The sequence below is a fragment of the Pongo abelii genome, chromosome 19, assembly GCF_028885655.2.
Source record: "Pongo abelii isolate AG06213 chromosome 19, NHGRI_mPonAbe1-v2.0_pri, whole genome shotgun sequence".
NCBI lineage: Eukaryota > Metazoa > Chordata > Mammalia > Primates > Hominidae > Pongo > Pongo abelii.
In genome coordinates this window covers 1402481-1426814 of record NC_072004.2, presented here as the reverse complement: position 1 = coordinate 1426814, position 24334 = coordinate 1402481, and the positions used below count along the sequence as shown (strand labels likewise).

General features: G+C 54.4%; 1 protein-coding gene and 1 non-coding gene across 3 annotated transcripts in view; both read left to right on the top strand.

Annotated features, from left to right (window-relative positions):
* Positions 1–791: 791 nt before the first annotated feature.
* Positions 792–24334, top strand: part of SLC43A2 (solute carrier family 43 member 2) — a 55576-nt gene continuing 32033 nt past the window's right edge. Inside the window, 5 exon segments of one of the 2 annotated variants that reach the window (NM_001131238.1) lie at positions 792–818; positions 1690–1889; positions 13205–13412; positions 14926–14981; positions 16734–16810. In NM_001131238.1, coding sequence (NP_001124710.1) covers positions 1730–1889; positions 13205–13412; positions 14926–14981; positions 16734–16810 — 501 coding nt within the window. In that variant the 5' untranslated portion in view covers positions 792–818; positions 1690–1729. 2 annotated transcript variants of the gene reach the window in all.
* LOC112129819 (small nucleolar RNA U13) lies at positions 13677–13780 on the top strand. The gene has a single exon (XR_002912171.1). It is a non-coding gene; the product is annotated as a small nucleolar RNA U13 (small nucleolar RNA).

Below are 24334 nucleotides of genomic sequence, written 5' to 3'. Positions count from 1 at the left end.
GAGAAAGGTCAGTCTGGTTGGGGGACCTCAGGAGACCCCATCCTAGGACGGGACAGACCAGCCCCAAATCCCCTTGCAGATTTCCAAGGGCCAACTTCCAGCGACCCGGCAGACGCCACCGGGGAGAGGGAAAGGGGTCAGTGCATCAGCAGGGGGCGCCACGGCTGGACCGGGTCCGGGATCCCAGGCCCCGAATACGCTGGGACGGGAACCACCGGGGCGGGGGAGCGAGGAACCAGGACCCAAAGCCCGAGGCGGCGGGGACGGCGGCGCGGCGTGGGGAGGAGGCGGGGTGGGGATTCGAGAGTGGAACCACCGTGCGGAGCCGGCGCATCTGGGCGTGGTGACCCGCGCGCAGGGGGCAGCTGGGGACGGCGGGGCGGCCGCGGGAAAGCCCGGCTGGGGGCGCTGGTGGCCCAGCGGCTTCGCGGGGGAGTCCGCTGGGGGCCGGGACGCGGAGCCGGAGCCCCAGCCTCGCAGGGTCAGGCCTCTGGAGAGGCCGCGGGGCGATGTCGCCGGGGGTTCCCGGCCGCGCGGTGACTCGGGTTGAAGGCTGCAGAGCCGAGGCCCGGCCCGCAGCGCCCAGGCCGCTCCCGCCCCCCACCTCTCTTGTTTGTCTCCGAGTCCGGCCGGAACCGGCTTCTGCTCGCGGCGGGGCGGGCGGGGGGTTGGCTGCTGATTGGTCGACGCCTGTTTCCAGCCCCGCTCAGCCAATCAGCGGGCGGCAGTGTTTTCTTCTTGGGGTCGGAATAAAAGGGCTGGAATAAAAGAGGGCAGAAAAGGCGCCGGGCGGGCCCGACACACGCCGGAGGAGCCGGGTGAGCTGGAGCAGGGGATCGCGGCCGGGGCGAGGGCGCGGGGGCAGAAGCGGCCGCCGAAGGGGCGTAGGGAGAAAACGTGGGAACAAGAGGAGAGAGATGGAGCGATGAGGGGCCGCCAGGGAAGAGATGACGAACAGATGCGGGCTGGGGAATGGAGGCGCGGGGGTCCGAGGCCATGGAAACGGGCGAGTTGCCGGGGGAACGCCCGGGATGGGGGTCGCGCGGCTGGCTCGCGCCGCCGGTTTGAACCGGCTCCTCGTCTCCCACGCCGGGTTCGCGTGGCCGCAGCGCCTAGCGACCTAGACGGCGGCCAATGGCGCGGCAGTTCCTGCGCCGTCCGGCCAATGAGCGCGCCGGGGCGGGCCGTTCTGTAGCTCTGGGCGCTGATCTTATGGTTGAAGAAACCAGCTCTGGGGAAGGGTCTCGGGCGCTGGCGGGAGGGCACCTGTCAGGGTCCCTGGGAGAGGCAGCCCTCGGATCTGCCCCCTGCCCACCTCACGCTGCGTTCCATGCTGGCCCCAGGCGATGTCAGTCCTGCTGCAGGCCAGGACTAGTTCCACGGCCCTGAGCATGCGTTAGCCCCTTCTTGCCTCCATGCCTCAGTTTACCTCGGAGTGAGCTGCGGGAGACGTCTCCCTGCCTGGCCGGGGCGGCTCTGTCGTAGCGGAGGGCAGCGGTACGAGCCGGCCGCGGGGTCGGGGTGGCCCAGGTCCGGGCAGGGCTGGGGTTCGCTTCCTCCGCTGCGCGCACCGGCCGCCGCGGCCGGGGAGGGGTGGCAGTCCCGAGCCCTGCGGCAGCGGTCGGGGCAGCTGGGGGCGGCTGCAGGGGCTGGGCAGGGCCGGCCGCTGACGCCGAGGTCTGTGCGCAGGTGGTGCAGAGCCGGAGCCGGAGCCGTGCCGCGCCGCACCATGGCACCCACCCTGGCAACTGCCCATCGGCGCCGCTGGTGGATGGCCTGCACGGCCGTGCTGGAAAACCTCCTCTTCTCGGCAGTCCTCCTGGGCTGGGGCTCGCTGCTCATCATGCTCAAGTCGGAGGGCTTTTACTCCTACCTGTGTACCGAGCCAGGTAAGACAGGCACCTGGGGTTGCGGGGGGCTCCTGGAGCCGGGGCTTTGGAATGGGGGCGGGATGGGGGTGAAGACCTAGCGAGCCACAGCACGGCATTGCCCAGTGCCTTTCGGGTATCAGAAGGCCCATCTGATCCTCACCCAGCCCTGCTGGGTACTTGCCATTGCCCCTGTTTTGTGGACGAAGACATCGAGACTCAGAGCGATCTGTCTTGCGCAAGGCCACAGAGCCTGGGCCTGCCATCCACCCAGAGCCCCACCTGCTGTCCAGGGTGTTCCTTCCACCGGCTACGAACATTGCTGGACTCCTCTCCTCTCCTCCCAGCCCTGGAACATAGCTTGGCTGGTAGTAAACATGTTGCTGTCTGCTTGTGAGAAAGAGGAACTCCAGATTTAGGGGCTGGGGTGCAGCAGGAGAGGAAGTGGCCTTGCCTCCACCGCAGGGAGGGCTCATCTAGAATCTAGACGTTCCTCAGGCCATTGTGGAGTCTCCTAAGTGCCTGCTGGACACAATTTCTTGTCTATTTTTGCTGCCTTATGATTCTCCAAAGGACATTTCCCCCACGGGTTCTGAGTACATCTCCGTGGCTTTCCAACCCCTTGGGTATGAAGGGGAAGAGAAGAAGAGAACGTTTATGGAAATGATGCTAGGCTTGTTCTCTCCTCTTTGCCTCGTCACTGGAATTGCTGAAGGCAGGCTGAGGATGCTTCTCTACATGACATCTGCACCACCCAACACACACTCACCTTCACATCTTCATACCCTGTTGGAGGATCCTGATTCCTACAGGGCAGTAGATTCAGCCCCACAGGAGGGCCACAGCAGCCCCCAGCCTCTAGCCTCCTACCCTCCTTCTTAGGCAACCTTGACAGGAAATGTTTCCCTCTGCCTTCTCCTAGATCCCAATGGTAGCTGCATAATAGCTGAGCTCACATAATCTCTCTCGCCAGTGCTAGAGTGCCCTTAGATGGAGGTAGCCCAGGTTTGACTTCCTGAATCCCCAGCAGCAGGCCTTTTCTTTCTAGAGCTCTTTGCAGGAAGAGAAAGCTTTGGACCAGCTCATGCTGGGTGTAATCCTTTGTGGAAGCCTCCCTGTTTCCCTTCTCTGATCTGCCCCGGAGATTCCTGTGTGTCCCAGTCTCTAGGGAGGGAGGCTTAGCTGGAGAGGTTCAGGGCAGGAGAAAGCAGGAGAATGCAGAGGCCGCGGGGACAGGACAGAAAGTATATCATTTATAACTAACCTTTAGCCTTTAGACACTCAAAAATATTTTCTAATAGCCTAAGGGTTCTTGGCAGGCCTTTCCCCACATCAGCAAGAAATCTTGGGAGTTGGGAAGAGTCAGACCTTGTTCCCTGAACAAGCTTTCTGCTTTGGCCAAGAGTTGTTAGGAGATTAATGCCTGTCCCCGAAAGGCACAGGTTGGAGTGTTTGCTTCTTCCTCTCCTTTCCTCTCTCCTCCCTTAGAGATCGTGACCCTTCCTGCTTGCCTCCCTGGTGGGCTCTTTCAGGCTGGACACGGTTTAAAAAAAAAGAAAAAAAGCAGAAAAAAAAGTCATCATCCCCAGAGAAAGCTTTTAATGTCTCACCCAGACCAGAGAACTGTTGTGGGCAGGTTTTTTTTTTTTTTTTTTTTTTTTTTTTTTCAATCTACCATGGTGTCAGAAGGTCAGATTCTAGGAGTTTTTGTTTTTTGTTTTTTTAATAGATTGTCCACGGATTTAATTGATTGTATGGTTTTGGCGGAATTGGGTCTAGACCCTTCATTCCTGCCTCAACCTCAGCTTCTTCCTCTGTCTAAGTGAGAGGAGTCCCAGAGATTGTGCCAACGTGGTGCTGAGTTGGTGTTTTAAGCCCTGGGCAGACTTGACAGGTAGCTCCTCTAAACGAAAGTGAAGGTGAAGGGTCAGGATTGTGGGTTGAACATCAACTTCTTATCCCGTACTTTTGCTCCTGCCTCCAATTTTGGTTTTTCTGATTATCTGGCAAACATGCTGAGTCCACGTCCTGGGCAGGAAGGCTGCTGATTCCACACAGCTTATCTCTCTGGACACACTGCTCCTTGATTCTTGCAGTCTGCATAACCAGTTTTCTTCAGGCCAGAAATCCCCGCACTTGGCTTGTCTGGGAGCGCCTGGCAAAGTTAGGGTGAAGGTTTCTGCTTCAGTCTAACACTTTCAAACTTGGTACATGGATGAATTGCAGAGAAGCAGTTAGGCCATTTTTTGAGTTTGTTGAATTAGACTTGTGAAAGGCTGAGCAGTGTCCGGCTGATTGAGATGCAAATTTGTCAGCTTCGTGTCACTCTAGGACGATGCTTTAGTTTATTCTCTAAAGAAAATTTGCCTGAACCTGTTGAAAGGTTCTTACAACTCTTTCTTAGGACTCCAGCCAGAATCTGGCCACAGACATGGTGTTGGGTTCCAGCCTGGTGAGGTGGCAGAAGGAAGGAAAGAGCTCATTTCTCGGCTGCCCCTCAGTTTGTTCTTCCTTGCCTGCTGGGAGATGTGGCAGGCTGGGTTTGGGGACCTGGGTGCGGGAAGTTGGCAACGGATTTTGCACAACATCCTCCAGGTGTTGGCTGCTGGATGCCGCCCTCGTCCCCCTGGTGAGGGCAGGAGACCAATTGGGTTCTCAGCCCGAGAAGCACGGGGCTTCCCGGAGCTGCCTCCTCTTGGCCTCTGGGATGGCAGTGTGACTGCCCACGCCTGAGCTCTTTCTTCATTTTCTCTGTTGTCCAGTGGCCCCCACTTCAACAGGGTCAGGGTCAGCCTGGGGGGCTGCGGCTGCCTGTAGATGGTTTTTTTTGATTTGAGACAGGGTCTCGCTCTGTTGCCCAGGCTGGAATGTAGTGTTGCAATCACAGCTCACTGTGGCCTTGACTCCTGGGCTCAAGCAATCCTCCCGCCTCAGCCTCCTGAGTAGCTGGGACTACAAGTGTGCACCACCATACTCAGCTAATTTTTGTATTTTTTGTAGAGACAGGGTCTCGCCATGTTGCCTAGGCTGGTCTCAAACTCCTGGGCTCAAGCGATCCTCCTGCCTCAGCCTTCCAAAGTGCTGGGCCTACAAGCATGAGCCATCATACTCAGTTAGTCTTTTGTTTTTGTTTTTGAGATTACAGGCGCCCACCACCACGCCCGGCTGATTTTTGTATTTTTAGTAGAGATAGGGTTTTGCCATGTTGGCCAGGCTGGTCTCTCAGCCTCCCAAAGTGCTGAGATTACAGGTATGAGCCACCGCACCCGGCCCTGGTTAGTTTTTTTTTGTTGTTGTTGTTGAGATGGAGTCTCGCTCTGTCGCCCAGGCTGGAGTGCAGTGGTAAGATCTCGGCTCACTGCAAGCTCCACCTCCCGGGTTCACGCCATTCTCCTGCCTTAGCCTCCCGAGTAGCTGGGACTACAGGCACCCGCCACCGCACCCAGCTAATTTTCTGTATTTTTAGTAAAGACGGGGTTTCACCGTGGTCTCGATCTCCTGACCTCGTGATCCGCCCGCCTCGGCTTCCCAAAGTGCTAGGATTACAGGCGTGAGCCACCGTGCCCAGCCCCCTGGTTAGTTTTTAAACTTTTTTTTTTTTTTGAGATGGAGTCTCACTCTGTCACCAGGCTAGAGTGCAGTGGCATGATCTTGGCTCACTGCAACCTCTGCCTCCCGGGTCCAAGCAATTCTCCTGTCTCAGCCTCCCAAGTAGATGGGATTACAGGTGACTGCCACCACGCCTGGCTAATTTTTGTATTTTTTTAGTAGAGTTGTGGTTTTACCATATTGGTCAGGCTGGTCTCGAACTCCTGACCTCAGGTGATCCACCCGCCTTGGCCTCCCAAAGCACTGGGATTACAGGTGTGAGCCACCACACCCGGTCAAATTTTTTGTAGAGATAAGGGTTTCATCATGTTGCTCAGGCTGGTCTCAAAACTCCTAGGCTCAAGTGATCCGCTGGCCTCAGCCTCCCAAAGTGCTAGGACTACAGGTGTGAGCCACCATACCCAGTTAATTTTTAAATGTTTTGTAGAGATAGAGGTTTCACCATGTTGCCCAGGCTGGTCTTGAACTCCTGGGCTCAGTCGATCCACCCACCTCGGGCTCCCACATTGCTGGGATTATAGGCATGAGCCACTGCTCCAGGCCTACATATGGACCATTAATCCCCTCTTTCTTGTAACCTAAACATTCAGTAAATGTTGACGAAGGTGCTGTGCTGGGTGCCGAGCAAACAAGTCATCACACACATACCTGTGTAACCTGTATAATTCCAGGGGGTGGTCGGGCCCCCAAGAAAGCAGGGTGCCAGGAGCCAGAACAGCAGTGGAGATGTGGCTCCTACTGGGTGGGAGGGCCTCTCTGCGGTCTAGGTGGAAGCCTGGAGGTTGAGGAGGGGTGATTCAGGAGAGGAGGGTACACCTTGGAGGAGAGGAGGGTACACCCTGGAGGAGGGGAGGGTACACCCTGGAGGAGAGGAGGGTACACCCTGGAGGAGGGGAGGGTACACCCTGGAGGAGGGGAGGGTACACCCTGGAGGAAGGGAGGGTAAACCCTGGAGGAGAGGAGGGTACAGCCTGGAGGAGGGGAGGGTACACCCTGGAGGAGGGGAGGGTACAGCCTGGAGGAGAGGAGGGTACAGCCTGGAGGAGGGGAGGGTATACCCTGGAGGAGAGGAGGGTACAGCCTGGAGGAGGGGAGAGAAGTGGGAAGGGGCCGGGCCTGTAGGGACTAGGAGGCCATTCGGGGAAACTGAATTTTATTCCCAAGGCAGGAGGAAGCCAGGGAGGTGGAGGAGGGTGACGATCCAATTCCCCTGTTAGAGGCTTGTGTGAATTGCTGAGGGCTTGCCACATGCTGGTATGTTTGGGTGGCGTAGAAACCAGAAGTCATCACGGCCTCTGCCCAAGGAAGTCACTCACGGTCTGACCATGGGCATGAAGGCCGACCCCAGTTGTATGCTCTTGACTGCTGCAGTTGCTCCACCTGTGGTGGTGGGAGGGAGCCTCTCACCCTGGCACAGAGGTCGCTGCGAGCTCGCCCTGGCACAGAGGTCGCTACGAGGGCAGAGGGGCTGCCGCCCACCTTGGGGAAGCAGGGCCAGGCTTGATCCCCATGGGCTGAGTGAAGCTGCAGATGTGGACAGGAGACTTCTCTGCTGCCTCGAGGACTTCTTTTTTCTTGGGGGACGGGGAGGCAGGGACGGAGTTTCACTCTTGTCGCCCAGGCTGGAGTGCAGTGGCGCAATCTCAGCTCACTGCAACCTCCATCTCCTGGGTTAAAGTGATTCTCCTGCCTCAGCCTCCCAAATAGCTGGGATTACAGGTGCCCACCACCACACCCGGCTAATTTTTGTATTTTTAGTAGAGACAGGGTTTCACCATGTTGGCCAGGCTGGTCTCAAACTCCTGACCTCAGGTGATCCACCAGCCTTGGCCTCCCAAAGTGCTGGGATTATAGGCGTGAGCCACCACGCCCAGCCTAAGGACCTCTCTTTTTAGAGTCTCTCCTCACACCCACAGGCAAGTGTGGATAGTTTTTTTTTTTTTTTTGAGACAGAGTCTTGCTCTGTCGCCCAGGCTGGAGTGCAGTGGCGTGATCTCGGCTCACTGCAACCTCCACCTCCCGGGTTCACGTCATCCTTCTGCCTCAGCCTCCCCAGTAGCTGGGACTACAGGTGCCCGCCACCACGCCCGGCTAATTTTTTGTATTTTTAAGAGAGATAGGGTTTTGCCACGATGGTCTCAATCTCCTGACCTCGTGATCCACCCGCCTCGGCCTCCCACAGTGCTGGGATTACAGGCGTGAGCCACCGCGCCCAGCCGGATAGCTTTCTTAAATCCAGCCTTTCATTTTTATTGCTCTAAATGTGACTTTTAAACTTTTCCCCCAGTTTATTTGGTATTTTAAAAATTCCATAGCAATGGGTAAGAAGGTTTAAAGGCTGGGGCCAGCAGCCTCAGGATGCATCTCAGAGAAGAGCTGGCGGCCTTGGCTCTTCCCACCGCCCCAGCCTCACTCCTTCTTGGTTCGTGACCTCATTTCCCTCACAGACATCCGCTGGCCACCCCTGGCTTCTGGTGTCCATGAAGGTCCTGTCCAGCTTAGGCTGGCTCTCAGGGACCTCGTGGGAGAGTCTTAGTCCCATTCCCACCAAGCAATATTCAGGGCTTCCTGGTGTTGCCGACACCATGGGCAGCCTTTTCCCGGCTCTGTTCTCTCAGCATTTTCTCTCTGGGATATGAGCCTCTAACCCAGGTAGGCCAGCATCGGCACAGCCCAAGTGGTAAGAGCGGGAGCTTCGGGGCCTGACAGGCTGGAGTCAAGCCCAGCTTCCCGAGGGACGCCCATGAGACCTTCGGCAAGTGACTTACCTGCTCTGAGCATCCCTCGGGGATACTCTGACAGTATCCTCGTGAGGAATATGGGGTGGGCGTGGCCACACCCGTGGAGCGTGGCAGCTGGCACACACTTTCACTGCGCACATGGCAGCCGCTGCTGGGACCACTGCTAGGGGGCCAGGCCCTGGTCAGCCCAGGACGGCCTCTGCCTGTCCGTGCCCTCCTGCCTGTTGTTTGCTCGGTGTCTGAGCCGACCTCTCACCTACATCTCCCCTGCCAGACTGAGGACTGAGATGCTGCTTCCTGTTGCCGGATAGACTAAGGATTTGAGAGACGGGAGATCCCGGGCAGGGGCCATCGGTGGGCTGTCCAGGGGCCCGCACCCTGGAGTGGGGGGCTCAGAAAGCAACCAGTCAGGGAAGGGGGCAGCTCAGGAATTTAGAGGGGACCTCAAGCCACGGTACTCCTTGGCCCCCTCAAGCATCATCTTGGAGGCCCCCCTCCCTTTGTCTCCCCAGGGTGTGGGGAGGCTCCTCTTTGACTCGGGGGAGCCTGAGGGGCCACAGCACCCTCTTGTCTCCCTGATTCCTCTGTAAAGATCTTGTGCGTCTTCTGTGAGCGGAGCTGAATGGTGTCCCTCCTCCCTGGCGCTGGGTCTCCTCCTAAGCAGCCCTGTTCCTGTTCTCGGCACTCACTGGCCACACCAACTCTTGCACGTCTTCTCAGTTCACCTTCTCTGGCTGGGCTGGGTTGGGCCACTTCTGGCCGCCCCCGAGGAGGCATCTGTTTAATAAACAGGTGCAGGTGAGGAGCAGAGCAGGCAGGCCGGGGGTGAGCAGAGTAGGCTGGCCCGGGGTCAAGCTCTAGGCTGGGAGCAGAGGGCCACCCCACGCCTTAGCACTTCCTGGGTGCTTCATCTGTTTGTCTCTCCTGACCCATGGTGGCCCAGCTGGGAGCAGAGGGAGAGGAACAGCCTGGGCGTGTCTGTGTTTGGGCATCTGCTGGGGCTGTGCCAGTGGGTAAGGGTGCGTGTGGGCTGTTTACTGTCAACAAGCTTCTGAGCTCACCAAGGGCTTCCTTCCCTCCAGCAGGAGGGAGACTCTCGAATTGCTCCACAAGCAGAAGGAGAAGCCACTCACCTCCCCCCGCCCCAGGCGCATCTGTTGCCGGACAGGACGGTCTGGAGGCAGGCAGCCGGGCAGAGGGCCTGGTGGCCCCATCGGCAGGGATTTGTTTCAGAGGAGAAGGCTGTTGGCCTAAGTGCAAGGTCCCTGCCCCTGTGTGTAGTCGCTCCAGGGTAAAAGATGGGAAGGACAGATACCCTTGCCTCTACCCTATGTGGTTAAAGGGGTGACCAGATCTCTAATCAATTTAAGACTTTGTTTGTTTGGAGACAGAGTCTCACTCTGTAGCCTGGGCTGGAGTGCAGTGGTGCGATCTCGGCTCACTGCAACCTCTGCCACCCATGTTCAAGCAATTCTCCTACCTCAGCCTCCAAAGCAGTTGGGGTTACAGGCACCTGCCACCACACCTGGCTAAATTTTTTTGTATTTTTAGTAGAGATGGGGTTTCACCATGTTGGCCAGGGTGGTCTCAAACTCCTGACCTCAAGTGGTCTGCCTGCCTCAGCCTCCCAAAGTGCTGGGATTACAGGCGTGAGCCACCGTGCTTGGCCTAGCCTTGGGATTTTTATCTTCTGGCTCTAGATGAGAAAACCCATGGGTTCAGAGACCCAGCTGCGGTTCCTCCCTGGGGTAACTAGAGGTCCCGGGTGCCTTTACTCATAGGCAGTGCTGCCTCACCCACTCCGTTCCTCGTCCCTGTGGCTCCTGCTTGCAGCAGTAGAACCTGCGGCCCCCCAAGCCCTCAGTCATTCCACGGCCCCGTGCAGTCACTGGCTCCAGACCCTGCACGGCCCCACAAGTCACCCATCCTGGGCCCTGGCATGCCCTCTCCATCCATCCTCTTTGTTACCTCTGTACTGGTTTGCTCCTATCTGCGTGTCAACCTGGAAATGGCTGTTGCTTTGTAGAGACCCTCTTTCCCCGACTTCAGAGCCAATTCCTTTGCTGCTGGCACAGCTGACATTTGAAACCAACACCAACTCACAAAGCAGCTCCTCCTTTCCAGAAGCTGCCCCACTGTGGATGGGCGAGTGGCCCAGGCCTGCCAGCTGAGGCGGTGTACATGACAGCTCTGAGCTTGACCCTGACGGGCTCGAGGACCCCGTCTGCCATGTGTTTTGGCTGACTGTGTGGTGGAGCTTCTTTTTGGAAAACCGAGAGAAAGTGGCCGAGGTGGGAATCTGGTTGGTGAGGTTGTATTTCTATAGCTCCAAGCGGTTAACTTTGTGGCTCTGATCTCCTTCAATCCCCACTAGATTCAACTTGGTTCTGTTGATTCCTCTCTTTATCCTTTTGGCCATTGTGATCTGGTTCCATTGTTTTTGTTTTGTTTTGTTCTGTTTTGTTTTTCAAGACAGGGTCTCACTCCGTTGCCCAGGCTGGAGTGCAGTGGTATGATCTCAGCTTACCGCAACCTCCGCCTCCTGGGTTCAAGCAATTCTGTCTCAGCCTCCCGAGTAGCTGTGATAATAGACGCCCACCATGCCCGGCTAATTTTTGTATTTGTAGTAGAGACGGGGTTTCACCATATTGGCCAGGCTGGTCTCGAACTCCTGGCCTCCTGAAGGGCTGGGATTACAGACTGAGCCACTGTACCTGGCCTGATTCTGTTTTGTTTGTTTGTTTGTTTGTTTTTTGTTTTTCTGAGACAGAGTCTAACTATTTGCCCAGGCTGGAGTGCAGTGGTGTGTGATCTTGGCTCACTGCAACCTCTCTTCACCGGGTTCAATGATTCTCTTGCCTCAGCCTCCTGAGTAGCTGGGATTACAGGCATGCGCCACCATGCCTGGCTAATTTTTGAATTTTTAGTAGAGACGGGGCTTCACCATGTTGGCCAGGCTGGTCTTGAACTCCTGACATCAGGCGATCCACCCGCCTCTGCCTCCCAAAGTGCTGGGATTCCAGGCATGAGCTGCCATACCTGGCCCTGTTGTTTTTATTCATTCAGTAAACAGCTATTGTAGGCCAAGACCTGGGTGAGATACTGGGGACACAGAAGTGACCACAATGCAGGCCCTGCCCTTCAGGGCTCACAGCCCGGGGGGGATTAGACGTGTCTTTGTGCTTCCACACACGCTGACAGGACTGTGCTCCCTGCAGCCACTGCACCCGGCTCTGTGCCAGCTGATGGTGCCGTGATTCCCCGCTGGAGCCTCCAATAGCAGCAATGATCATGATAACCACGAGAACAGCAGCAACTTGTAGCTATTCGTTATTGAGCGCTTTCTATGCCTGGGTGAGCTCCAGAAGGTTTTCTGAATTTTTCTCATTGATCTTCCCCCACACTCTAGGAGGTGGATCTTATCATTATATGATGTGCATGTTATAGAGAAGGAAACTGAGCTAGAGCAAGGTCATGCAGGTAGAAAGTGGAGGAACAAAAACTGGAAGCTAGAAACCAGATTCCAGTTCCACGCTCTCCATCCACACGGCCCCTGGCGGGGCTCCTCGGCCACACGTTGGCATGAAGCACGAGTCCACCTGTGCGCATCCTTTCCAGTGACCTTGGAGGAGCCCCGAGAGGCCTGAGCAAGCCTTTGCAAACCTCGGCGCTACAGCCCTGGCGCCAGAGGGCTGCAATTGGAAGGCAGGCAGTTATCGGAAGAAAAGCGTTTCCTTGACTCTCCCAGCGTGACCTCACGTCTAATCAAAGTCGGCTCCTGTTTTCTGCAGGATTAGTCAGCATCTCTTAACTAGCAGTCCCGGCCAGGAGAGCTCCTCAGCCACATTCCCAGCCCGTCTTCCACCCTCCCATCTTCAGCTGCCACAGCACTTTTCTCTTCCTTTTTGTGTTGTTTTGGTGCTGGGTGGACTTTGAAGGGGGCCATTAAGGGCTGGGTGTGGCAGACACCAGACTCAGCACCCAGCGAGGTCTGGGCATGGCCACGGGATGACACCACAATGGCCCCAGCAAGGAAAATAAGAAAGGTGCATATCTGCTGGGTGCAGCGGCTCACGCCTGTGATCCCAGCACTTTGGGAGGCAGAGGTGAGAGGATCACCTGAGGTCAGGAGTTCGAGACCAGTCTGGGCAACATGATGAAACTCCATCTCTACTAAAAATACAAAAATTAGCTGGGCGCGGTGGCGGCTATCTGTAATCCCAGCTACTCGGGAGGCTGAGGCAGGAGAATTGCTTGAACCCAGGAGGCGGAAGTTGCAGTGAGCCGAGATCATGCTACTGCGCTCCAGCCTGGGCGACACAGTGAGACTCCGTCTCAAAAAAAAAAAAAAAAAAAGAAAAAGAAAATATCGGGGGGAGAAGATGGCATCTGTTCTATGTTTGAGAAGGCAGCTGGACTTCCCATTGAAGGAGGCGCCGCAGTCTCCCCACACGGACAGGGGAGAACCAGGCTATTGGGGTGAGACCAGTGCTTGTGCTTCCCAAGTGGTCTGGGGTCTGCCTCCCATACTGGCCGCAGTCTGTCCCCATGGGCGTAGCTGCCGTGAGAAGGTTCTCGCCAGCCTGGGGCCCCACAGCCAAGGCTGGGCCCTGAGGTCTGCTGTTCTAGGGTGGCAGATGCTCTCGAATGGGACTCTCAGCCTGGGCTTCGTTGCTCTTCAAGGGACACACGAAGCTCCTGAAACTGTGGATAAACCTTGGTGTGCATTTTCTGGGGAGGTCTTTATTGGATTCTTCAAAGGAACCATGGCCCCCACAAAAGTTAAGAACCTCTACATTTTCACTCCAGGGGACTTGGGCCAAATGGCCACCCAAGCCTGCTGCGGGGGTAGCCTGAGCCCTCGAGAGGCCCCCAGCCAGCCCTGGCATTCCCAGTGGGGGGACTCTGAATGGGCACCTGCCCTTCTGATCTTTGGGAATCCCTGTCATGACCCTGAGGTCAGGGTTTCCTTCCCTTTTCACACAGAGAATGTCACCAATGGCACAGTGGGCAGCACAGCAGAACCGGGGCACGAGGAGGCGAGCTGGATGAACGGCTGGCTCAGCTGCCAGGCCCAGGACGAGATGCTAAATTTGGCCTTCACTGTGGGCTCCTTTCTGCTCAGTGCCATCACCCTGCCCCTGGGTATCGTCATGGACAAGTATGGCCCGAGGAAGCTCAGGCTGCTGGGCAGGTCAGTGCGGGTCCCTTAGGGGGCAGGGAGTGGGCAGGTGGACCCCCTGGGCTGAGTTCCCCACAGAAGGGTATCCTGGTGTACCTGATATCAGGTGTACTGTGGAGCTCCCTGAAGGCCCTCCAGAATGGAGTTCCTACCCCGTCCGCCACCGAATCAGCAGGTACTGTGGTCCTCGCTGTGCTCCGGTACCGAATAAGAAAAGCTCCAGGCTCCAGGCCACCCGGGGACCGGATTGCTTGTCACTAAGAACATGTGTTTCCCATCCCTTTGTAGTTCATAAGCGTGATCATTGGGGTTTCACTCTCATGTGTGAGACATGCTTCCCTCAAACCTTGTTACGAAGCTGGCACAGTATCCATCTGATGAGGAAAAAAAAAAACACTGGTTTCCACAGCCCATTTGACCTTATAGCTCCACCAGAAAAAAGATTTTCAACACGTACCCCCAATATAATAAGCAGATGGAATTATAAATGATGTATATCTGTGCTTTTTTTTTTTTTTTCAAGACGGAGTCTTGCTCTGTCGCCCAGGCTGGAGTGCAGTGGCGTGATCTCGGCTCACTGCAACCTCTGCCTCCCAGGTTCAAGCATTTCTCCTGCCTCAGCCTCCCGAGTAGCTGGGACTACAGGCGCCTGCTACCACACCCAGCTAATTTTTATATATATATTCTTTTCATATTTATTTATTTATTTATTTATTTGTTTGTTTTTTGAGATGGAGTCTCGCTCTGTCGCCCAGGCTAGAGTGTAGCAGCGCGATCTCAGCTCACTGCAAGCTCCGCCTCCCGGGTTCAAGCATTTCTCCTGCCTCAGCCTCCTGAGTAGCTGGGACTACAGGTGCTGGACACCACGCCCGGCTAATTTTTTGTATTTTTAGTAGAGATGGGGTTTCACCGTGTTAGCCAGGATGGTCTCGATCTCCTGACCTCGTGATCTGCCTGCCTCAGCCTCCCAAAGTGCTGGGATTACAGGCGTGAGCCATCGTGCCTGGTCCCTATGCCATTCTTTTTTTTTTTCTTTTGAGATGGAGTTTTGCTCTTGTTGCCTAAGCAAGTAGAGCTGGAGTGCAGTGGCTCCCGGCCCCCTATGCCATTCTTAATGTGCTTTATTATACATATACAAAAATATAAATGAAAATGGGCTGGGCATGGTGGCTTACACTTGTAATCCCAGCTTTTTGGGAGGCAGAGGTGGGTGGGTCACCTGAGGCCAGGAGTTCGAGACCAGCCTGGCCAACATGGTGAAACCCCGTCTCCACTAAAAATACAAAAATTAGCCAGGCGTGGTGGTGCGCGCCTGTAATATCCCAGCTACTTGGGAGGCTGAGGCAGGAGAAATGCTTGAACCTGGGAGGCGGAGGTTGCAGTGAGCTGAGATCATGCCACTGCACTCCAGCCTGGGCGACAGAGCAAGGCTCCATCTCAAGAAAAACCAAAAAATCAAAAACAAAACAATAACACTGAATAAAGTCATAATGGTAACTAACATTGCGTTTCTGCTTGGTTTTAGCGCCTGCTTCGCGGTTTCCTGCTTGCTGATTGCGTATGGAGCAAGTAAACCAAACGGTGAGTGTGCTCTCCCTCCATCTTCTGTCAGGGACTGGGGAGAGAGTGCCCCGAGCTGCTCCCACGCCCACCTGCTCTTGGACACTGTCCTGGGCCTGCTGCTCGCTGCTCAAGTTAGAGGGGACACCTGTAAGGCCTCTGCTTAGTTACTTATCTCAAATGGACGGCGGGATCAGAGAGCAGCCACCCCAGACAGGAGCTTCCAGGGTATGAGCAACTTCCATCTCATCACCAAACTAAGCCAGTCCCTCACTGATGCCAACCTGAGAGGCAAGTTCTAAGAACCAGGCCAGCTGCAGGGGGCACAGTCCTCGGTGTGTGCAGAAGTCACGAGCTGAGTCCCCTCCAGGCAGCACAGGCCAAAGCATGAAGGATGACTTAGAAGCCACCTGGTCCCCAACCCTGTTCAGGTGGAGCCATTGTTTTAAGGACTTGTAGAGCAAACACCAAAAAAGGACTTGAATTTCACCAGAATCTTAGCCAGGCTCATCTACTGATTTTCAGGAACCTATATTTTTGGTTTCAGTGAAGTAGCTTCCTTAGGCCTCTTGCTTGCTGCTGTTTGTTTTTTGTTGCTGTTGTTGTTTTGTTTTAGAGACAGGGTCTCTCTCTGTCACCCTGGCTGGAGTGCAGTGGTACAGTCACAGCTTACTGCACCCTGGACCTCCCGGTCTCAAGTGATCATACTACTTCAGCCTCCGGAGTAGCTGGGACTACAGGCACGCACACACACCTGGCTATTTTTTTTTTTTTTTTTTTTTTTTTTTTTTGAGATGGAGTCTTCCTCTGTCACCCAGGCTGGAGTGTAGTGGCGCAATCTCAGCTCCCTGCAACCTCCACCTCCCGGGTTCACACCATTCTCCTGCCTCAGCCTCCTGTGTAGCTGGGACCACAGGCACCCGCCACCATGCCTGGCTAATTTTTTGTATTTTTAGTAGAGACGGGGTTTCACCGTGTCAGCCAGGATGGTCTCAATCTCCTGACCTTGTGATCCACCTGCCTTGGCCTCCTAAAGTGCTGGGATTATAGGCGTGAGCCTCCGCACCTGGCTTCACCTGGCTAATTTTTAACTTTTTTTTAGAGATGGGGGTCTCACTTTGTTGCCCGGGCTGGTCTTGAACCCCTGGGCTCAAGCAATTCTCCTGCTTCAGCCTCCCAAAGTGTTGGGATTCTAGGCGTGAGTCACTGCGCCTGGACACTGCTGATATTAATTGGAGAAAAGAAGATGGGTGTGCACCTTTTTCAAGAGCCCATGCTTTGTGAAATAGGCCAGAGGAGGCCGGGCACAGTGGCTCACGCCTGTAATCTTAGCACTTTGGGAGGCTGAGATGGGCAGATCACCCGAGGCCAGGAGTTCGAGACCAGCCTGGCCAACATGGCAAGACATACAAAAATTAGCCGGGCGTGGTGGCGCATGCCTGTAATCCCGGCTACTTGGGAGGCTGAGGCAGGAGAATCACTTGAACCTGGGAGTCAGAGGTTGCAGTGAGCCAGGATCGCGCCATTGCACTCCAGCCTGGGTGACAAGAGCAAAACTCCGTCTCAATTGAAAAAAAAAAGAAAGAGAAAAAGAAATAGGCCTAGAGGAGGGGTGAGAAAGGGGCAGTTCCACTCCCCAGATGTCAGGTACTAACCCCGGCCTGCATTTACTGGATTTACTGGGAGCCTGCACCGCTCAGGACTCTGGGCCAGTCCCAGCTTCCCTGGAGCTCAGCTGGGGTCTCCACTCACGAGCTTTCCATTTCCCTGCAGCTCTCTCCGTGCTCATCTTCATCGCCCTGGCTCTGAATGGCTTTGGTGGGATGTGTATGACCTTCACCTCATTAACAGTGAGTACGGATTTTGTAAAGCTCTGTAGTTCAGTAATCTGCTTCTAAATTTGAGGCCGCTCTGATTGGTTTCTGTTTCCTTGTCTTCCATGCACCTGCATGTGCCTGGGTGTCCCAAACAGTAGAGGGGCTATGGCGAGGTGGCCTGGCAGCAGAGCGTGGCAGGGCCTCAGCTGAGGTCCACAGGCAGCAGGGCATGGCTCTCACACTCCCTTGCCTTTTTTTTTTTTTTTTTTTTTTTTTTTTGAGACGGAGTCTTGCTCTGTCGCCCAGGCTGGAGTGCAGTGGCGCGATCTCGATTCACTGCAACCTCCGCCTCCCAGGTTCAAGTGATTCTCCTGCCTCAGCCTCCCGAGTAGCTGGGACTATGGGCTTGCGCCACCACACCCGGCTAATTTTTGTATTTTTAGTACAGATGGGGTTTTGCAATGTTGGTCAGGCTGGTCTCAAACTCCTGATCTCAGGTGATCCACCCGCCTCGGCCTCCCAAAGTGCTGGGGTGACAGGCGTGAGCCACCTCGTCTGGCCGACATTCCCTGCCTTCTGATCTGGGCTTTGATGCTGAGGAAGCAGCTCACTAGCCTTGTGCCCAAGGAAGGCAGAGGCAGGAAGACAAAACGCTGCCGCCCACTTTCTTTTCCTGTTTTCCTCGGCAGCTGTCATCAGGGTCTCCGGGAGCTTCGGCTCATGGAGCAGCCTGAACATCCGCCTCCCGTGGAACTGCCCCAACCTTTGCCTTTGTCCGGAGCCAGATGGAAAACTCAGGGAACACCTGGTCTTCTGCTCCTCTTGTTTCCTCCGTGCCCGGGCACAGACAGTCGCCTGGGGGAGATGTTTTCTCGGGGTACTGAGCACCCCCTTGTTGGGAGCCTCAGGACATCACAAAATATGCTTCTTCTTGATATCGGAGGCAGAAGGAAGGTGGGATTGAAAGAAAGAAAGTCAAAAAAGGGGCTGGGCGTGGTGGCTCACACCTGAAATCCCAGCACTTTGGGAGACTGAGGCAGGCAGATCACTTGAGGTCAGGAGTTTGAGACCAGCCTGGCCAACATGGTGAAACCCCGTCTCTACTAAAAAATACAAAAATTAGCCGGGCAGGTGGTGCATGCCTGTAATCCCAGCTACTCGGAGGCTGAGGCAGGAGAATTGCTGGAACCCGGGAGGCGGAGGTTGCCGTGAGCCAAGATCGAGCCACTGCACTCCAGCCTGGGCAACAGAGCCAGACTCTGTCTCAAAAACAACAACAAAAAAGAAAGTCAAAAGAGGAACCAAAAAGTCTCTCCCAGAGGGAAGAAGGGAACTCTCTGTGGGCTCACCCAGTTGGGCAATCGTGCCATTCAGAGCTGGCCATTGGGAAAGAAGTGAGAATAATAGCTTCTTCAGAGAGACTTCTGTCCAGCAAGGAAACCTCGCCTGCATCAGTTTACCGGTGAAAAAGTTTCTAAGACACAATACCTACCATTACTATTTGTAGTACATTCTGGTTTCTGATTTTCCTTGTCGTGCCATTGAAGGGTTCTTGTTTAGCTTTGAGGGAGCTCTGGGGGCTTCTGGACCTCTTCTTTTTTTCTTTTTTTTTTTGAGTCTGCTCGGTTGCCCAGGCTGGAGTGCAGTGACGCAATCTCGGCTCACTGCAACCTCCACCTCCTGGGTTCAGGCAATTCTCCTACCTCAGCCTCCCGAGTAGTTGGGATTATAGGCATGCACCACCATGCCTGGCTAATTTTTGTATTTTTAGTAGAGACGGGGTTTCACCATGTTGGCCAGGCTGGTCTCAAACCCCTGATCTCAGGCAATCTGCCCGCCTCAGCCTCCCAAAGTGCTGGGATGACAGGCGTGAGCCACGGCGCCTGGCCGAAAACCAGCAACTCTTTCATTAGCATGAAAACTAAAAACCTGGCCTCACCTCCATTAGTTTAGTCACGCTACGCCTCTGCCATGGCAGGCCTGAATTTCGGGGATAAAGGAATGAGATGGTCCTTGAGCTTGAGGACCTCACATCCCGAAATGCAGAGAGATGCTTTGTCTGAAAAACGACCATGAATCCCTGTTAAGAAAGACTTTAGGCCGGGCGCGGTGGCTCACGCCTGTAATCCCAGCACTCCGGGAGGCCGAGGTGGGTGGATCATGAGTTCAGGAGTTCGAGACCAGCCTGGCCCAAGATAGTGAAACCCTGTCTCTACTAAAAAATACAAAAATTAGCTGGGCACAGTGGTAGGTCCCTGGAATCCCAGCTACTTGGGAGGCTGAGGCAGGAGAATCGCTTGAAGCCGGGAGGCAGAGTTTGTAGTGAGCCGAGATCGTGCCACTGAACTCCAGCCTGGGTGACAAGATCAAGACTCCCCCTCAAAAAAAAAAAAAAAGGAAAAAAAGAAAGACTTTAAAAGGAACCCTGCAGTTGGAGCTAATAGGCCAGTAAGAATTCTTTGTCTTTTTTTATGTTTTATAATTATAAAACAAAATTTTTTTCATTAAATTTTTTATTTTTATTTTTTAGAGATGGGGTCATACTATGTTGACCAGGCTGGTCTCAAACTCCTGGGCTCAAAAGATCCTCCCACCTTTGCCTCCCAAAGTGCTGGGATTCCAGGTGTGAGCCATCATACCTGGCCCAAAAATGATTTTATTTTAAAAATTCAGGTTGGGAGCAGTTGCTCACACCTGGAATCCCAGCACTTTGGGAGGCTGAGGTGGGAGAATCACTTGAGGCCAGGGTTGACACCAGTCTGGGCAACACAGCGAGACTCTTTGTCTCTCCAAATTTTTTTTTTTTTAATTAGCCAGGGCATGGTGGCAGGTGCTTGTAGTCCCAGCTCCTCGGAAGACTGAGGTGGGAGGAAGGCTTGAGCCCAGAAGTTCCAGGCCCCAGTATGCCACAATTACACCACTGTATTCCAGTCTGTGTGACAGAGTGAGACCTTGTCCCAAAAATAAAAGTGAAAGTTCAACATTTCAGCAATATGAATTGTAGACTAAACTTCTATAAGCCTGCCGGGCGCAGTGGCTCACGCCTGTAATCCCAGCACTTTGGGAGGCTGAGAAGGTTCCCATAACCTGAGGTCAGGAGTTCGAGACCAGCCTGGCCAGCATGGTGAAATGAAACGCCATCTCCACTAAAAATACAAAAATATTACTCGGGCGTGGTGGCGCACGCCCGTAATCCCAGCTACTTGGGAGACTGAGGCAGGAGAATCGCTTGAACCTGGGTGACGGAGGTTGCAGTAAGCCGAGACTGTGGCACTGCACTCCAGCCTGGGCAACAAGAGCGAAACTCCGTTTAAAAAAAAATAAATTCTATCAGCCTGTCTTCATCAGTTTGGAATATATTTCTTCAGTATTTAAAAGATCTGCATATACCAGTGTTATTCTTTTTTTTTTTTCTTAAAAAAAAAGAACTGTGATAACTTGCCTTTTCCCTTAATGTATCTTTTACATCCTTTCCTGTCAGTACTTAGAGATCTGCCTTATTATTAAGCAGTTCTGTATATTATTCTTTAATATAGATGGACCATCATTTATTCAACCTGTTTCCTACTAATGGACTTTTGGCTTGGTTTCCAATTTTTCCAATTTATGAATGCTGCTGAAGTGAACATCCCTGTACATGTATTTCTGTAAAATAAGTTCCTGGCAGCGCTGGGCCACAGGATTAGCATGTTTTAAAATTTAATATGTACTGTTAAATGGTCTTCTAAAAAGGTCATCTGGCTGGGCGTTGTGGCTCACGCCTATAATCCCAGCACTTTGGGAGGCTGAGGCGGGCGGATCACCTGAGGTCAGGAGTTTGAGACCAGCCTGACCAGTATGGTGAAACCCCATCTCTATTAAAAATACAAAAATTAGCCGGGCTTAGTGGTGGGTGCCTGTAATCCCAGCTACTTGGGAGGCTGAGGCAGGAGAATCGCTTGAACCTGGGAGGCGGAGGTTGCAGCGAGTCCAGATCGCGCCACTGCACTCCGGCCTGGGCGACGAGTGAAATTCTGTCACGAAAAAAAAAGCCTGCCTGCCACCACAGGCCCACCAGCATGGACACGAGTGCCTTTTCCTCCATGTCCCTTCCAGTGCCATGTCATTCCTCTTTAAAACATAGCCACTCTGATCCGATGAAAAATGACATACCATTTTTAAAATTTATTTCATTATTAGTGAGACAGAGCATCTCTTCTCCTCTTTATTGGTAATTTGCATTTGTTCTGGGAATTGCTTCTTTGTGTCATTTGTCTATTTTTCTACAGTGCTCTTGATTTTATTATTAGTAGTATTTAGTGACTTGTAAGAGCTCTTTCAAATACAAAGAAACTAGTGTTCTTTCCGAGTGAGCAAGAGATCTTACCCTGGGGTTTTCAGGTCTCTACGTGGTCCATGAGTAAGCTTCAGGAGAGCCGTGCACGCCCTTGAAATTCCATGCCAACAAATCGTGTGTAGGTGCTGCTCAGCTGTGTCTTTCTGGAGGGGAGGGTCCATTACTTTCACTGGCCTCTGGCAGGTCTGTGTGAAGGCTAAAAACCACTGAGGTGGCCGGGCGCGGTGGCTCACGCCTGTAATCCCAGCACTTTGGGAGGCCAAGGTGGGTGGATCACCTGAGGCTAGGAGTTCAAGACCAGCCTGGCCAACATAGTGAAACCCCATCTGTACTAAACATACAAAAATTAGCCTGGGATGGTGGCAGGTGCCTGTGATTCCAGCTGCTTGGGAGGCTGAGGCAGGAGAATTGCTTGAACCCGGGAGGCAGAGGTTGCAGTGAGCTGAGATCACACCACTGCACTCCAGCCTGGGTGGCAGAGTAAGACTCCGTCCTAAAAAAAAAAAAAAAAAAAAAAAACCACAAACCACTGCGGCAGGAGCATTTCTATTCACTCTTTGCTCTCCCACTGGAGGCAAAAAGCTACACAGGCTAGAGAGTGACCAGGCAAGAGAGTCACCTGATCACCATTTGAAGTGTTTGGCTACCAGAGGTCTGTCTAAGGGAGGCTGCTGGTTTGTTCTTCAAGGTTTTCATTTTTTGATCTAGAGCAGGAGTCAGCAAACCACCATTGCCAGGCCAAATCCAGACCACTGCCTGTTTTTGTAAACAAAACTTCATGGGGTAGAGCTGTGCCTGTTTGCGCCTGTCTATGGCTGCTTTTGTGCTATAGCATCACAGTCACGCAGTTGTGACAGAGACCATATGGCTTGTAAAGCCCAAAAGGTCTGCTGTCTTAGCCAGGCACAGTAGCTCACGCCTGTAATCCCAGCACTTTGGGAGGCTGAGGCGGGTGGATCACCTGAGCTCATGAGTTTGAGACCAGACTGGCCAACATGGTGAAACCCCGTTTCTACTAAAAATGCAAAAATTAGCCAGATGTGGTGGTGGGTGCCTGTAGTCCCAGCTACTCAGGAGGCTGAGGCAGGAGAATTGCTTGAACCTGGGAGGCAAAGGTTGCAGTGAGCTGAGATTGTGCCACTGCACTCTGGTGTGGGTGACAGAGCGAGACTCTGACTCAAAAAAAAAAAAAAAAAATGTCTACTGTCTGGCACTTTATGGAAAAAGTTTGCCAACCCTTGGTCTAGAGGCCCCAAGAAGCTGCTAAGTCACTGTTCCTCGTCTGAGGGCATGTGCTGACACCCACCATTCACACCCACACCCTCTGGTTGCATGGGCCAGCTCTCTTTCTAAGTCATCTCTTTCTGCCTCCCCCCAGGGTGGAGGGAGTTCCATAGGCATTCCCCTGTCCCATGAGGCCTCTGATGAGGGCTCCAGTGCCTGCTCCTTGAGAACAGACCCCAAAAGGGAAATGAGGTCAGTGAGGACAGGGCTGAAACAGTTTAGCAACGCCCTTGGGCTGACTGGGGCTTCTGCTGAGCAGAGCCGAATCTCATTCTGATACAACCCAGGCCTTCAGAAAGCAGAACTGTCGGGATCAGCTCCCGGAGACGCCAAGCTCAGGGCACAATGGCACTTTCTGTTTGTGTCTCCCACCCGTGTTCTAATTTTGGGGACAAAGGAGTCTCCAGGGTCGCCTTTAGGAATTTCTAACTCCAATCTTCAACAACCATGTTGGAGCTGTGGATAATAGCTCTGCGATAACCCAGGACTCTAGGGGACGGTGTTGCCGTGGAAGCCTTAATTTGGGGATTTCCTGGGTCCCAGGGGGCTTTGTGCTGCATGGGCTATGGTCTAAATACAGATTGCGAGCTGTTATCTCCACTGGTAGGAGAGGGGGCTCCAAGCGGGCACACGCCTTTTCCTTGTAGTCCAGGAGGAGATGGCCGCGAGCCGTCCTTCCAGAGCCGGAGAAGTCGCCATCCATGATGGCTTTTCCTTCCCAAGTGGAGACTCCGAGGGGCAAGGGTGGCTGTCGCGTCAGGTGGGCTGCCCAGTAGCCAGTGCTGGCTCTCTCAGGGCCCTGCAGCACAGGGCCTGGGCCATCGTGTAGCATCCGTGGAGGGCAGACGCCAGGTCACTCCACGGGGGCAGAGCACTCCCCGCGGTGTGGAGCCTCAGCCTCCCCCGGGACATCTGGACGGCACGCTCGGTGTTTGCTCAGCGCCTCGCGTTTGTACAGCCCTTTGCACTCGCTTCATCGGCTGAAGCACAAACACGGCCGGCGGCTGAGGCCGCGTCTTGGGGTCGCCACCCTCCAACGCAGAGCCTGGGTTGCTTACAGATGGGAGCAGCTGCAGCCAAAATTGTGAACCTGCCATTTCCACTCCATTACTCTGACCCCTGTCCCCGTGGGTGGGACAGGGAGTTCTCAGCAGAAGCCACACAGAAAAGCGGGTTTCAAAATGTTGCCAGGCTCCCCGATGAGACGTTTCTCTGTGGATTTTCCCTTTTGATTCCTTCAAGTCTGACTTTAAGCCTGAGGAAGACATGAGTTCATAGGAGGTGGGATCTGAGGGAAGTGAAGAGGATAAACATCCCTCTTCAGATCCTGGAGAAGAGGGCAGGGCGGCAGATGCCCCCAGAGAGGGGACAGGAGTTCAGTGCCGTGACTCAGTAGACCCTGCGTCTGCAGCCAGGAGAGGGTCCCGCGGTGGCCCCCGGCCAGTTCGGGAGGGTCCAGGTGCCTGGTGAGCCAGACTTGCCAGTGCCCAGTGCCTGCTCTGCCTCCCCACCTTCCTCTGTTTCTGTCCTGTACCTTGGGGAAGCTCAGGCAGTCAGCTGCTTGCCGTTGGTTTGGGGAGAATTTGCCATCTGAGGGTTCTGCCTCATGAATTTGCTGCAGCACGTGACCACGTTCAGACAGAAAGGGCAGCAGTATTGGCAGGACTGGACCCGGCCGGGAAGGCACAGGAGGTGGCCGGGGGAGGGGAGCACACCCTTCCCCTCCCTTCAGCACTGAAGCAGAAAGGTGACCACAAGGACCTTCTCCCGGGCAGCGTGTGCTTGGAGCTGCCCGGTTGTTGTGGGTAGGAAACAGCCCAGCCTGGCCGAGTCTACCTGTGCAGTCTGGTTCCGGGATCCCAGCCTGTGCAGGTTGTACAGAACTCTGGGTGTGTACTCCAGCCACCTGAGGACAAGGCTCCCTCTGGAGGGGACCC